Below are 13,558 nucleotides of genomic sequence, written 5' to 3'. Positions count from 1 at the left end.
TAGGACCTGTCAAAACATTGTTTAATAAAATACTAGAAATACAAGAAATTCCAGAGAAATGGGGAGAATCAAGAATAATTCTGCTCTACAAAAAATGTGATCCCTCAGACATTAATAACTATCGCCCTATCAGCCTGTTACCAACAATATACAAATTATTTGCCATGTGTCTAGAAAAAAGAATAGCGACCAGCATAGAGAAGCACCAACCAGTGGAACAGGCCGGCTTTCGCCCGGGTTACTCTACCATGGACAACATCCACACATTAGACCAAATAGTGGAAAAACATGTGGAGTTTAACCAACCTATATACATAGCTAATATAGATTACGCGAAGGCTTTTGATTCAATCTCACACAAGAGCATATGGCAAGGACTCTCAAACCAAGGCGTTTCAAATATTTATATTAACATCATCAGAAACATATACAAGAACAGCACAAGTAGGGTAAAATTAGATAAAATTGGACCAAAAATCTATATAAGGCGAGGAGTGAAACAAGGAGATCCTTTATCATCGAAAATATTTATAGCCGTGCTACAAGATATAATGCAAAACTTAGATTGGAAAACCAAAGGAATAAAAATAGATGTAGAGTACATAAGCAACCTACGATTTGCAGATGACATCATTCTCTTTGCAAGAACATCAAAACAATTGGAAACAATGATTTGCGAACTAAATAACGCCAGCAAAAAAATAGGTTTACATTTAAACACATCCAAAACTAAAGTCTCTACAAATAGTACACAAAAGGCTATAATAGTAAATGGAACACCGATAGAGTATGTGGACAGTTATGTGTACCTTGGGAAACAAATCTCATTCAAGAAATCGCGACATGAAGACGAAATAGAGCGTCGTATCAACATAACTTGGAGGAAATACTGGAGCTTCAAAGAAATCCTAAAATCAAAACTTCCATTAAAACTGAAAAAGAAAGTTGTAGATTCCTGTCTGTTACCATGTCTGTCATATGGAGCACAGACTTGGGTTTTCCATGAGAGAACTAAACATAAAATTCGTTCATGTCAGAGTGCTATAGAAAGAAGTATGCTAGGAACTAAGCTTAGCGATAGAATCAAGAGCGAAGATATTCGTAAGAAAACAAAATTAATAAACGCAGAATGTCACGCACAACAGCTCAAATGGAGATGGGCTGGTCACATCGCCCGTAGTACAGACAAGAGATGGACTAAACGAGTCACTAAATGGAAGGGACCCAGTGGAAAAAGGAACAGAGGAAGACCTAAAGATCGATGGGTCGATGAAATTAAAAACATAGCCGGTGAAGATTGGATGACGAAGGCGGCCAAACGAAAAATATGGAAACAGTTGGAGGAGGCCTAGATCCAGAGAGGAGCCATGCCTTAAACACACCTTTTTGTCTTTTTATTATTATTTTTTACTTGAACCCAATGTAATGTGCATGGAAATAAAAAAAGTTTTATTATTATTATTATTATTTCTTTTATTCAATATATTTTCTTATGATTACATTTTTAAATATATTTATAAAAAAGACAAATAAAAATATTTAAAAATATAAAAATCGTAGTCCTCCGGTGCCAGGTTGAGACCCAGGCCACCGGTAGTTAAGGCTCCAGGCTGAGGAACCTCCTCACAATGCGGGCCGTTTCAAGCAACACTGCCTTTTGAATCCGACCCTTGATCCAACAGTCAAGTGAGAGTTTCTTAAGGTGTTGGTCGAAACTCTTCGCTAATAGACCATTAACCGATACAACAATAGGAACAATTATTGTTGAGTCTACATTCCACATGCCGGTAATCTCGTGGGCAAGGTCTAAATATTTACTTAATTTTTCTTTTTCGGCCTTTACGAGATTATCGTCATGTGGAACTGTAATGTCAACAATAATTGCTCGGCGCGCTGATCGGTCTACTAGCACTATATCAGGTTTATTGGCTGCAGTAAACCTGTCAGTGACAATAGATCGATCCCAGTAGAGCAATGCACGACTATTCTCAAGAAATGGCATTGGGCTATACCTATAATAAGGCAACTCATTTTCAACGAGGCCGTATCGAATAGCAAGTTGTTGGTGTATAATCCTGGCTACTTGGTTATGTCTGTGCAAGTACTCACCGTTAGCAAGATGACTACAACCGGAAACAACATGTCTAATGGATTCTCCAGGCTTATGGCAAGCCCGGCATATGTCTGGAGTTCCGTCTTTCATGATATGTTTCCGGTAGTTATTCGTCTTAATAACTTCGTCCATAATTGCACAGACAAAACCTTCGGTTTCTCCGAAGAGGTTCCCGTGTTGTAACCTGGATATAGAGCTGGGCTGGTCTACATCTGGGTCTGTCAAAACTTTGTAGAACCGGCCATGTAATTCCTTGCTCTTCCATATGGCCACGCGGTCAACGGTACGCATTACTATAGGCTTACGACATTTCTCTTTGCCTAAGGACAGCGGAGTAAAGCCCCTATCAACTGCAACAACGTCCATGTGCATATCGCTCTTCATATTTAAAAAGTACTCTCTGAGATTATACACCTCACGATTGTGGAGATTTTTAGCGTTTAAAAAGCCACGACCCCCACATTTTCGTGGGATGTATAATCTCATCACAGACGATCGAGGATGGTGTATTCGGTACGTTGTTAACAGTTTACGGACTTGGCGATCAAGGGTATCTAATTCTGTTTGAGTCCATCTCAAAATACCAAAGGTATAGACAATTAAGGGCATAACCCAACTGTTAAAGGCACGTACCTTGTTACCGCCCGAAAGAAAGCTATTGAGAACTTTCTTCAGCCGGCCAAAGAATCGTTCCTTTACCAGTTGTTTCATGGCTCCGTCATCAATGCCCAATGCCTCTGACATTCCGAGATATTTATAGGTTTCACCTTCGTTGAGAGATCTAAAAGACAAAGAGTTGTTAAGTTTTAAATTTTTTGATGATACAGTTCTACCTCTTTCTACATGGATGACAGCGCATTTATCCACACCAAACTCCATTCTTATACAAGTGCTAAAGGTTTCTGTTATTTTTAAAAACTTGTATAAGTCTGGTAGTTTGGATGCGAAAAGCTTCAAATCATCCATATAAAGTAGGTGAGAGATTGCTTTGCTTCCTCTACGAAGGTGAAAGCCCAACCTTGAATCCTCTAATAAAGTGCTTAAAGGGTTCAAGGCTAGACAAAACCACAATGGACTCAAACTATCACCTTGAAAAATACCCCGCAAAATCCTTATCGGTTCAGTCGATCCTGAAACATCAACCGCACCCGGATGACGTAAAAAAGTGTTCCACTGTCTCATACACGTACTCAGAAAAGAGCACAAAGCAGCATCAATTTTGTATAGCTCCATTACTTTCATAAGCCATGTATGAGGCACTGAATCATACGCTTTCTTGTAGTCAATCCAAGCGGCAGCCAGATTTTTCCGGTTTCGACGTACCTGTTGGCATATGGTCATGTCTATGAGGAGAAGTTCCTTGGTACTGCGACTGCCAGACTTACATCCGTTCTGAGTCGTAGCCAAAATATTATTTGTAGTAATATGTTTTGTAATTTTTGTGACGAGAACAGATGTAAGTAACTTATAGATGGTTGGTAAGCAAGTTATAGGGCGATAGTTTTTAGGATCAGCGGTACATCCCGATTTGTATAACAGGAATGTGGTACCAGTCGTCATAAATTTTGGTAAAGTATTAGTTGAAATTGCATTTTGAAATTGTGATGCCAGTATGGGGTGCGAACTATGAAACCATTTAAGCCAAAAGTTCCAATCCGTCCAGTCCAGGACATTTCCAATTCGACGTTGAACGGATTGCATAACTTATATCTTCTGAATTTATTTTAATTTGTTCCATTTGTGGAAGTGAGCTGCACCTCCTCCTGACAACATCCATCCAATCACTCTCAATGTGGTCAATGGGGTTCGACCAAATATTTCGCCAAAAATTATTTATCGATTCTCGGGTCGGTAAATTACCATTGACCACATTAGTAGTGCACTGTTCCCAATTCCTGTATACCTTTCGTTGGTCGCTTTGAAATATGCTATTTTGATGATATCAATCCCTGCGTTTTTTATACCTCTTAATGCGTTTTGCCCATGCACAGAGTTTTTGCTTCAGAAAATCTATGCGGTCTGAGACTGATGTTATGTACTCGTTGGATCTTATATTTGTACCCGCAAAAGCCTGGTGTAGAAACCGCATGATTTTTGGACGCCTATTACCTGCCCTGAAACATGTTAATTTGGCTATTAGTGTTCTGGTTAAATTTATTCGTTTTTCAATTCTGGCCTGCCAAGCTGGAGCTGTATGGGATGGTAAAGTAATTTTATTTGATTTAAACTTCACATTAGCTACATTACAAACAGCTGCAGCTCCACAGTACAGAAGTGAGTGAGTATCGGATAAATTTTGAGTGCTGTCTAAATATTGTTGTAAAATTTTATCCATAACACCTACTAAAGCCAAATTACGTCTGTGAATAGGCAAACGAGGTAGCTGTGGCCTAAAATTTGGTGGCAAGGATCTATATTTCAAAATAGCATCCTCCAAAGCTCTCCTCATAGGCTCATTATCCTGTTCGTTTACCGACAAATCAACACTGTTAGGAGATATACGATTTATATTAAAATGTATTACCTCTCTTTGCTCTTTGTGTGATGTTTGTATATCACGAATGTGACTAACAGTATTAAGTTGTGGTAAATTTGTACGCAGCCGCTCAAGTACTGATTCATCCAGGAGGTGACAACGCTGAATGGCTCGTACTTGATCCGATAGTCGTTGTGCGGTTACGGTGACGGTTGGTTCAAACGCCTGAAACAGAGACAACATCGTTGAACGATACGCAGTGAGGTTAATTCCCCCACCTGTCGCCTCATAGTACGCATGACACTCTCATTCATTTTTTGATTCCATCTCATGCGGCGCACAGCACCACCGGCAGCGGGATTTCTTGTGGGAGCGCATTGTCCCTGAACCTCCAAGCAAGCTGGTGGCGGGCGTATGACTCGTCGACGGTTAGATGGTCTCGTAGATGAGTCAGCATCGTTAGCATCCGATTCCGCGATGGACGGCGGTGTTTGATATTCGTCATCTGTCGTTGACTGTGTTTCGGAGCTCGATGGAACCTTTGGTCTTTTTTGTGCGCGTCGTCCTCTGGCTTTATTCATTTTATCTTCTTGGTATTAGTCATTTTTGTGATATTTTAATTGTATTTTCATATTTAAATATATTTTAAAATAATAAATTTAATGACAAGATAAAAAAGCGTCATTTCAGTTGACAGCTGCCAGGTTTTTTTTATTATTATTATTATTATTATGTCTGATAATGGCTCGTATTTTTAATATTAAACATGTAAACAATTTGTTTAACGTTATTTATTATTGATTATTCTTCCTTAATTTGGTGCGGTCACCAACCCGCCTGCCCAGCGTGGTGACTATGGGCAAAACACTTGAGTTCGCGCCATCTTTGGCGCGAACTTAATTGTGGAGGCCTATGTCCAGCAGTGGACTACAATAGGCTGAAGTGTGTGAGTGTGTGTGTGTGTGTGTGTTCAATTTATAAATATAACACATTTATTTAGTACAAGCTGTGCCTGCGACTTCGTCCGCATATTGAGTATTTACATGTTCAACGTTATTCTTTAAATCGACATAACTTTTTTGTTTATTAACCGATAGACATGAAATAAACACTAAATGTTAACAAACGCACAGACAAATAGACGAAAAATCAACAATCATTGTTTGAGTGCCATTTGCGTTAATAAAGGTCACAATAACATTTGTTCTCATATATCTTCCATGTACAGATAGCGATTCATTGGTCAAACATTCCAAATAAAAATAACATTTATTAAAAATTAGAAACATTTCATATCTCATTACCTTTAAAAGTATAATAAGAAACAGTCCTACACTATTTTTGTTAAGTAACTTGCGACAAGCAAATATGATAGACATATAAATAAATAAAATTATATGAATTTATCGAGGATAATACCTGAATAGTAAAGATTTCAATAAAAAGTATAAAAGGCCGCATTATGAAATCCTTCCTGATGGCGCAGGTGATCACGCGATGCTTTCATTCGGCTTGACTGTTCGAGCTCGTTACGCGAATGCTGACGCAATGAAGCAATTTCCGACATCTAAAACTGTTACTGTTTACCAATCGCCGTTCGTTGATTTACTCTTTACTCTACAAATTAATGTTCCTTTGATTTGGCGCTGATCGGATAGTTTTTTTTTTTTTTGTGCAAATCGTTAGCTTTTCAGATAATACTCCAAATGTCGAAACGAATAAATTAGTTTGCGATAAAGGATAATATGGCAACATTAGTTAAAGACAAATACAATTCTACAACTAAAGAAATTAAATCTTTTTTTTAAATATTACTTTAGATGAAATGAAGTCAGAACTTTAAATGAAAGTCTACTAATAAATATAATAATTGTATCTGCTCGCAAACGAAAAAAAAACGACTTCGATTACATCGACAAGTAATACAACGTAGATCGACGAAAAAATAGTCAAGTAACTACGCGTTATCAAAGATTACTCAAAAAGTATTTATCAGATCTCAATAAAATTTATATGTGACCACATGACAAACACCAGCTTTCGATTAAATTAAAAATTATTAAAATCGGTACACCCAGTAAGAAGTTATTGCGGATTTTCAAGAGTTTCCCTCGATATCTCTGGGACCCCATCATCAGATCCTGGTTTCCTTATCATGGTACTAAACTAGGGATATCGTCTTTCCAACAAAAAAAGAATTATCACACACCACCAATTGGCACACACCACCTTTCGATTAAAAAAAAATTGTCGAAATCGGTCCACACGGTCAAAAGTTCTGATGTAACATACATAAAAAAAAAGTACAGTCGAATTGAGAACCTCCTCCTTTTTTGGAAGTCGGTTAAAAATAATTTTTCAAATCGAACATTAGCGCGTTCAAACAAACAAACAAGCTACTTAACTTTTCAGTTTAATAATAATTATTATTTATTTATTTCAGCTTAATATTTGTAAAGATATAAACTATTCTTTCATAGTCACTAAAATATTCTAACAATATCCCATCATTACCTACTTGATATATACATACCAGTGTAATTATATGTCCTGTATCTATACTATGTAGGTATATGAAATACTTATACATACGCCCGCAACTCGACTGTAACCACTTCTTACACCATATCTCGTATTGGATTTTCCATAGTAGGTATTCGCTTCGTTTTCAAGTTGCAATTTTTGTCAGCAAATCACATTCCATTTCATATGGAAATATACTTGTGTTTGCTCGCAAATGAAAAAAAAATCGATTTCAATTACATCGACAAGTAATACAACGCAAGTCGACGAAAAAATAGTCAAGTAAATACGCATTATTGGATATAACTCGAAAATTACTTGTCAGATCTCAATTATATTTAAATAGGACAACAAAACACGTACCAAATTATTGATTTAAAAAAATCATCGAAATCGGTCCACCCAGTCACAAGATCTGAGGTAACATATATTTTTAAAAAATATTTAAATTGAGAACCCCTTTCCATTTTTAGAACTAGGTTAATGGGGAGCTATCACCCCCCCCCCCCCCCCACACAAAGTCTAATGAACAAGTTTAATGTAGAATATGATAATTATTACTTACTATACCTAAGAAAAATCAAAATAAAACCTTCGAAATTAAACTTCTACAGTATAATCTGCATACGCATATTACAAAAAAAGTCAGCGTCTAAGTCCTTACATTTGCAAGTTATACAAAGGACATTTTTTGATTAACAGACGAAACTGCAAAAATTTTGCCAAAAAATAAAAGAATTCGTCCAGCACGATCCGCTGCAAAAGTTTTAATAACAGGTGTGGGCACAAAGGCCGGACAGAATACTCCATACTTCATTCCCGACACAAACGAAACGAAACATTCATTTTCGCCGCCACGAGCCACGACTAACCGAAAATATTCGTGAAGCGTTTGTTAACGAATGTAAAACTAAAAAAAAAAGAAAAAAAAAAAAACAAGTTGATATCTGTTTGGGTACGCAAATAATGAATGGGCTATGCGTTGCTTGCAGAAAATATGCATTTCGTAAAGACCTACTCAGACATGTTTTAACAACCTTTGTTCGTTTCGCAAACTGACTAGGTACCTACGTACAAAACACTTTTTTATTATAACTTTTTTTCTCCATATTTTTTATAACTTCCATAATTTATCATGGTACGTGTTACATAAAACTGCAATTTTAAGAGTTTGATAACTATACACGTTTACAAAACACAAAATAAACATAATTAAAATAAGAAATCGAATTTCTGTATATTACTGCCTTCTTTTTTATTTGTTTTATATTCTTCATCTTTTACATAATGACATAAAAATTTGCCTTTTTATAATTGTACACAGCAGACAGATTTTTCGAAGTCATAATAGTTTGTAATAAAGACCAGTGAACAGCATACGTAGTTACTTATCTTACGTCAGACCGGATGGCTGGGTTTAAATGTAGATTAACGCCGGTTTGTTTGTTGTTTTCATGTACTGAATTTGCTTAAAAATACTACTTATGCTTAGCGCTGAATCGTTACGTTGTGAGAAAATTTTGCACGTCTAAAAATTTAAATAGAAATTCTTAGAAATCGTAAGACATGTATTTCAGTCAATGTATGACGAATTCCTGTATGTCGCTAAATAAATAAATAAAGAGTAGCATAGTGGTTTAAATATGGTCACACAAATCATTCAACGGGAGCTTCTAAAAAGACAACTTATAAACTCTTACTACTACTACATACTACTACTACGCACTGTATACATTATATTGACGCATTAAACTAAAACAAATATCCTACATAGGTACCGTTTCTAAGCTATTTTAAAATAATGTGTTGAATAGAATCAGCAGTGTCGGCACAAGATAGATTTACTACAAACTATTATGGTTTAATTTAATGCCTCTCTCTTGTATCCAGCCTTAGGTGAATCCATATCATAGTTAGCCTGAAATGATATCTCATGATATTAATTGTAGTCAATATATCTTTCAAAAGTAACTTTACCTAATTATAAAAAGCGGAACACGTCGCTGCAAGCGCACGCAATAGGACAGACTTACGTGCTTAATCGTTCTTAGAAAGATGCGGATGTTTGAAGGACAGATACTTACTCTATGAATTACAAGGCATTCCGAACTAAGTCTTTTTCGACGATCAAACTGCCTCGGTTTTTAAACCTTGCAAAGTCAGTCAAAAGTCTGCTGTGCTAATGTAGATCCTGTTTCGAATACAACACTGAACAAGCGAAATTATATAGTCCTTTTTTTAGCGCTAGTAGCACCTTGACCTCATCTTTCCTCTAAAAGTTGGGGTTTATGCTAAGCGCCTACACACGTACATATACAGAAAGAACGACAAGAAACATATTGGCATTTAATTAAAAAAAAATATGTTTAATTTTTCTATAATAATGGAGGAGCAATTTCGTTCGTACGTAATCGTTTAAAAAATATATTTTTACAGCTCAATATTCTCTGCAGTTCTTAATTGTATATCCAAGGTGAATTTATAACAAAAACCTTGGTTTTGAACGCCAAGAAAACCAAGTGCGATGTGTCTGCGTTGCCAGATGCTAAGAATGCGAATTATAATTTTGAAATAAATAACAAGAGAGTTATTGTCAATGAGACTAGAGTTTTCTTTGGGATAAATTTGGACTCAAAACTTCAGTGGAATTTCCATTGGTCATTCTTCAATGGTTGGCTCGGGGTCCGTAGTATTATCTGCGAAGAGGTAATGACGCAGAAGGAGACCGCGGAGCGAGCCAAAGAGGAAGACGCCTCTGCTGGCCCACTCCGGCGCAGACGTACGTAAGGAGGGGACGGTTTGCCCTACTCCTCCCCTCCTCGTAATAGTGGGGTTTGCGGACGATAGTTGGGGGACTTCGGCCGGCCGGATAACACGACCCCACACGCCTGAGAGGTGGCCTTGTTGTGAGCGAGGCCACCCCACCAGTCGGGGCCCGGAGGCTTCGTCCGGGCCTACCGCCGGGGTGAGGTGGCGAATGCTAGCGCGAATCCATCTCGCCCCATCCAGACGGACGACTGCTTACACGTAATGGTTTTTTAGTTAATAGGAGTCTGACATAACCCTCTGGCGCCCCTGCGCTGGAGAGTATCCACGATGTATTTTCCCCGCGTAAAAAAAGGGTCCGCTATAAAATCATTCAGTTAGAAAAGTACGACAACTGACCGACGTTGCTACTGCATAGTAACTTAAAATATTTTAGCTATTTCCATAGTGTGGGTTCGTGATTCAGTCTTACGGTCTGTTATTGTGGGGTAATGCTACAGATATTGAAATTGTTTTTATTTTGCAAAATAGGGCTATTCGCGTCATTTACTGACTCCCTAACAATTACGTCGCAATATTGCTACAATATATATATAACATTGATTTTGATATAAAAATAGTAATAGTCCCAGTAAAAACACGAGAACGAATAACAAAATTGTAACTCCAAGTTTCCGACTGCGCAAAGTAAACGTCTCCTTTTGGGTTATGGTAATCGCATGTATAATAAAATCCCATAAATAATTATGCAATTGTGTCAAAACATAAATTTAAAGTTTTAATTAAAAAGAAATTAATAGATAAAGGGTTGTTCGGTGCAGGATTACATGTTGATAAAAATGAGTGACGCTGTATTTCGTGCAAGATATTACTAATTTTGTACTAAAACACAGTTTAAATATTATTTTCAAAAGAGTAACTGCGGAGTGTCTTACTGATTCCTTTCCGCAGAATCTACATTCCGAATCGGTGGTAGCTTTACTTTTAAAAAATAATAATCACATTAAAATTTTCTAATATATAAAATTCTCGTGTCACAGTTTTCGTTGCCATACTCCTCCGAAACGGCTTGACCGATTTTGATGAAATTTTTTGTGCTTATCCGGTATCTATGAGAATCGGCCAACATCTATTTTTCATCCCCCTAAATGTTAGGGGTAGTCCACCCATAAATTTTTTTTTTTATTTTTTAGACAAAATTTTTAATTTCTATTTTTTTATGATACAACATTAAAAAATACATACAACCCTAAATTTTCAACCCTCTACCATCAACCCCTATTTTTAATAGCGTTTAGCGGCAAGAAAACGATTGCCGGGTCAGCTAGTAATTTATAAAATGATGAGTTGAAAACGCTTTTGAATCCTGTTTGAATCAAAATCAAAAACAGCTTTATTTATTATTAAGAAAGTAGTTTTTGATTTTTATTTTGATTTTTAAGACTACTCCAAAAAGTATATTAAGGTATAGAAACTATATGATGATTAATTTATGTTCTTACTTTTAAACAATTTATGTTAGGTGATAACTAAATGTAATGATTATGTATCTACAAATTTAGTTTCTTCCTTTGTCAAATTTTAATTTTTGTTTTCAATATTTTCTGTAAAAATCTTAAGAATGAAATTTTATTTAGTTATAGTTGTTTCGAAAATAGGTTGAGTAAAACAGACAAAAGCTTAAAATATACATATTGCGTTTATTTAGAAATTTATATTCAACTACCCGAAGTTCAATAACAAAGCGGTAGTCTTTATATAAATTTACAAACATTTTAATTAAGTATAAGTATAAAGAATTGAAATAAAAAACCTACACAAAATATCAACAAAATATCGACGGCGAAAAAGTGCCGGCGTAAGAAAAATAAACAGACATTAAAATTCTAGTCAATATTAGCTGTTTCAAGATTAACCACTACAAAGAAATGCCTATCTTCAAAAACAAACAAATAGTAAACCACAGATGGTAATGCCGGTTTTTTCGCGGGATCGGAAATGAGAAAGCGTTTAATAATAAGACCGCTCATAAACGGCGTCGTTTCTTTTTATTTCGTTTCACCGACCTATCTTTGTCTCCGGCATTGTTAACATTAATGTTCTGCTCTACAATTATTTGAATCTCTTCATTTTCATGAAAATGATATTTAAATATAAAACTTCAATCATTATGAAATACTTCTCAACTGAAATGAACTTGTTGTGGCTAGGCGGAAAATCTTTACCCTCCATAGCGTTATTACGAGGGGCGGCTGAAAAGTTCTGACCCTAGGATACTTGCAGTCGTAGGTACTATTTACTTATCCGCTGGGTCACTATTTGAACGACATCTACCCACTATATAAGCAAAGTTTCACGTCATTAGCTTTGTCCGCCGAAAAGGGCCCACATCTTCCTTCGCGGCCGGTTTGCCTAAGTGCCCGGCCCCTGTCACCGGTGACGCTGTAAAGGCCAGTAGGGCCAACAGCAACTGTCATTTCGAAAAAAAAAAAATCATTAGCTTCATTACGCTTTGAGTAATTGAACCGTAAACATCACCAGGTCTGAGTCATCACTGCACTTAACGAAGTTTGAGCATCGCGCCGTCATCAAATTCCTCGTTAAAAAGGGGAAAACAGCAAAAGACATTTTTGAAAAAACTTCTAGTGTATACGGAGAATCTGGACCGTCGTCAGCCACGGTTAAACGATGGACACGCCTATTCCAACAAGGCAGAGAGACTCTGGAAGATGACCCCCGCTCGGGTCGGCCGAACACCGCAGTCAACGATGAAAACATCGAAAAAGTAAAAAAAATTGTACTGGACGATCGCCAAATAAAATTGTGGCAGATAGCAGAAGAGCTTGGCTTTAGTAAAGAACGAGTTGGAGATATTATGCACGATCATTTGCATATGAATAAAGTCAGTGCACATTGGGTGCCAAAAATGCTCACGCCACTTGACAAGCAGCGGCGCGTTGAAACTTCTGAAGAGTTTTTAGAGTTGTGCAAGGATAATTTGGAAGAAATTTGCACTCGTATTATCACCGTTGATGAAACGTGGATCCGACAATATGACCCAGAATCAAAACAGGAGTCAATGCAGTAGATAGAGAAGGGGGAAAGACCGCCGAAGAAGTTTAAGGTGGAAAAATCGGCTTCCAAACTCATGGCCACCATTTTTTGGGATTGCGAAGGAGTTTTACTCATAGATTACCTTCCAAAAAAAAACTACAATGAATGCAGAGTATTATGCTGGGCTTTTAAAAAAAGTTCGCGAAGCCATTGTCGAAAAAAGAAGAGGTAAAATCAGCAAAGGAATTTTGTTTTTGCAAGACAACGCGCCGGTTCACACGGCGTGCATCGCGAGGCAAGCCTTGCGAGAAACTGGCTTCGATGAAGTAAATCACCCACCCTATAGTTCAGATCTGGCACCTAGCGATTATTTTTTATTTAAAAATTTGAAAAAAGACTTACGGGGACGAAGATTTGGGGATGATGAAGAGATGAAGGTGGCCGTTAATGAACATTTTCTAGCCAAAGACGCGGGTTACTTTTTATCAGGGATACAAGCCCTCTATAAAAGATGTCAAAGGTGCATTGAAGTCCAGGGGGACTATATTGAAAAATATTTTTTTTTTAGATTTTTATCTAGACTCTTAATGCCCTAGGCTCAGAACTTTTCAGGCGCCCCTCATATA

The 13,558-nt window shown here is 36.9% G+C and overlaps 1 protein-coding gene across 1 annotated transcript; it reads left to right on the top strand.

The window, feature by feature from the left end:
* The first annotated feature begins 6,086 nt into the window (after positions 1-6,086).
* Positions 6,087-12,966, top strand: LOC123662515 (protein GVQW3-like). The gene is made up of 2 exons (XM_045597357.1): positions 6,087-6,184; positions 12,420-12,966. The coding sequence occupies exons 1-2, from the start codon at positions 6,087-6,089 to the stop codon at positions 12,964-12,966; spliced, it is 645 nt and encodes a 214-aa protein (XP_045453313.1).
* The last annotated feature ends 592 nt before the right edge of the window (positions 12,967-13,558 follow it).

The sequence above is a fragment of the Melitaea cinxia genome, chromosome 18 (assembly GCF_905220565.1).
Source record: "Melitaea cinxia chromosome 18, ilMelCinx1.1, whole genome shotgun sequence".
Taxonomy (NCBI): domain Eukaryota; kingdom Metazoa; phylum Arthropoda; class Insecta; order Lepidoptera; family Nymphalidae; genus Melitaea; species Melitaea cinxia.
Note: the sequence above shows the minus strand (reverse complement) of the source record. Positions and strands in the feature narration are given on the sequence as shown.

What these genes read in the sequence shown, in the direction of transcription:
- LOC123662515 (XM_045597357.1), top strand. Translation starts at nt 6,087, where the DNA reads ATGCTTTCATTCGGCTTGACTGTTCGAGCTCGTTACGCGAATGCTGAC. An exon ending in GTTACTGTTTACCAATCGCC is followed by an intron (nt 6,185 to 12,419) that starts GTTCGTTGATTT and finishes AAACATCACCAG; the next exon opens with GTCTGAGTCATCACTGCACT.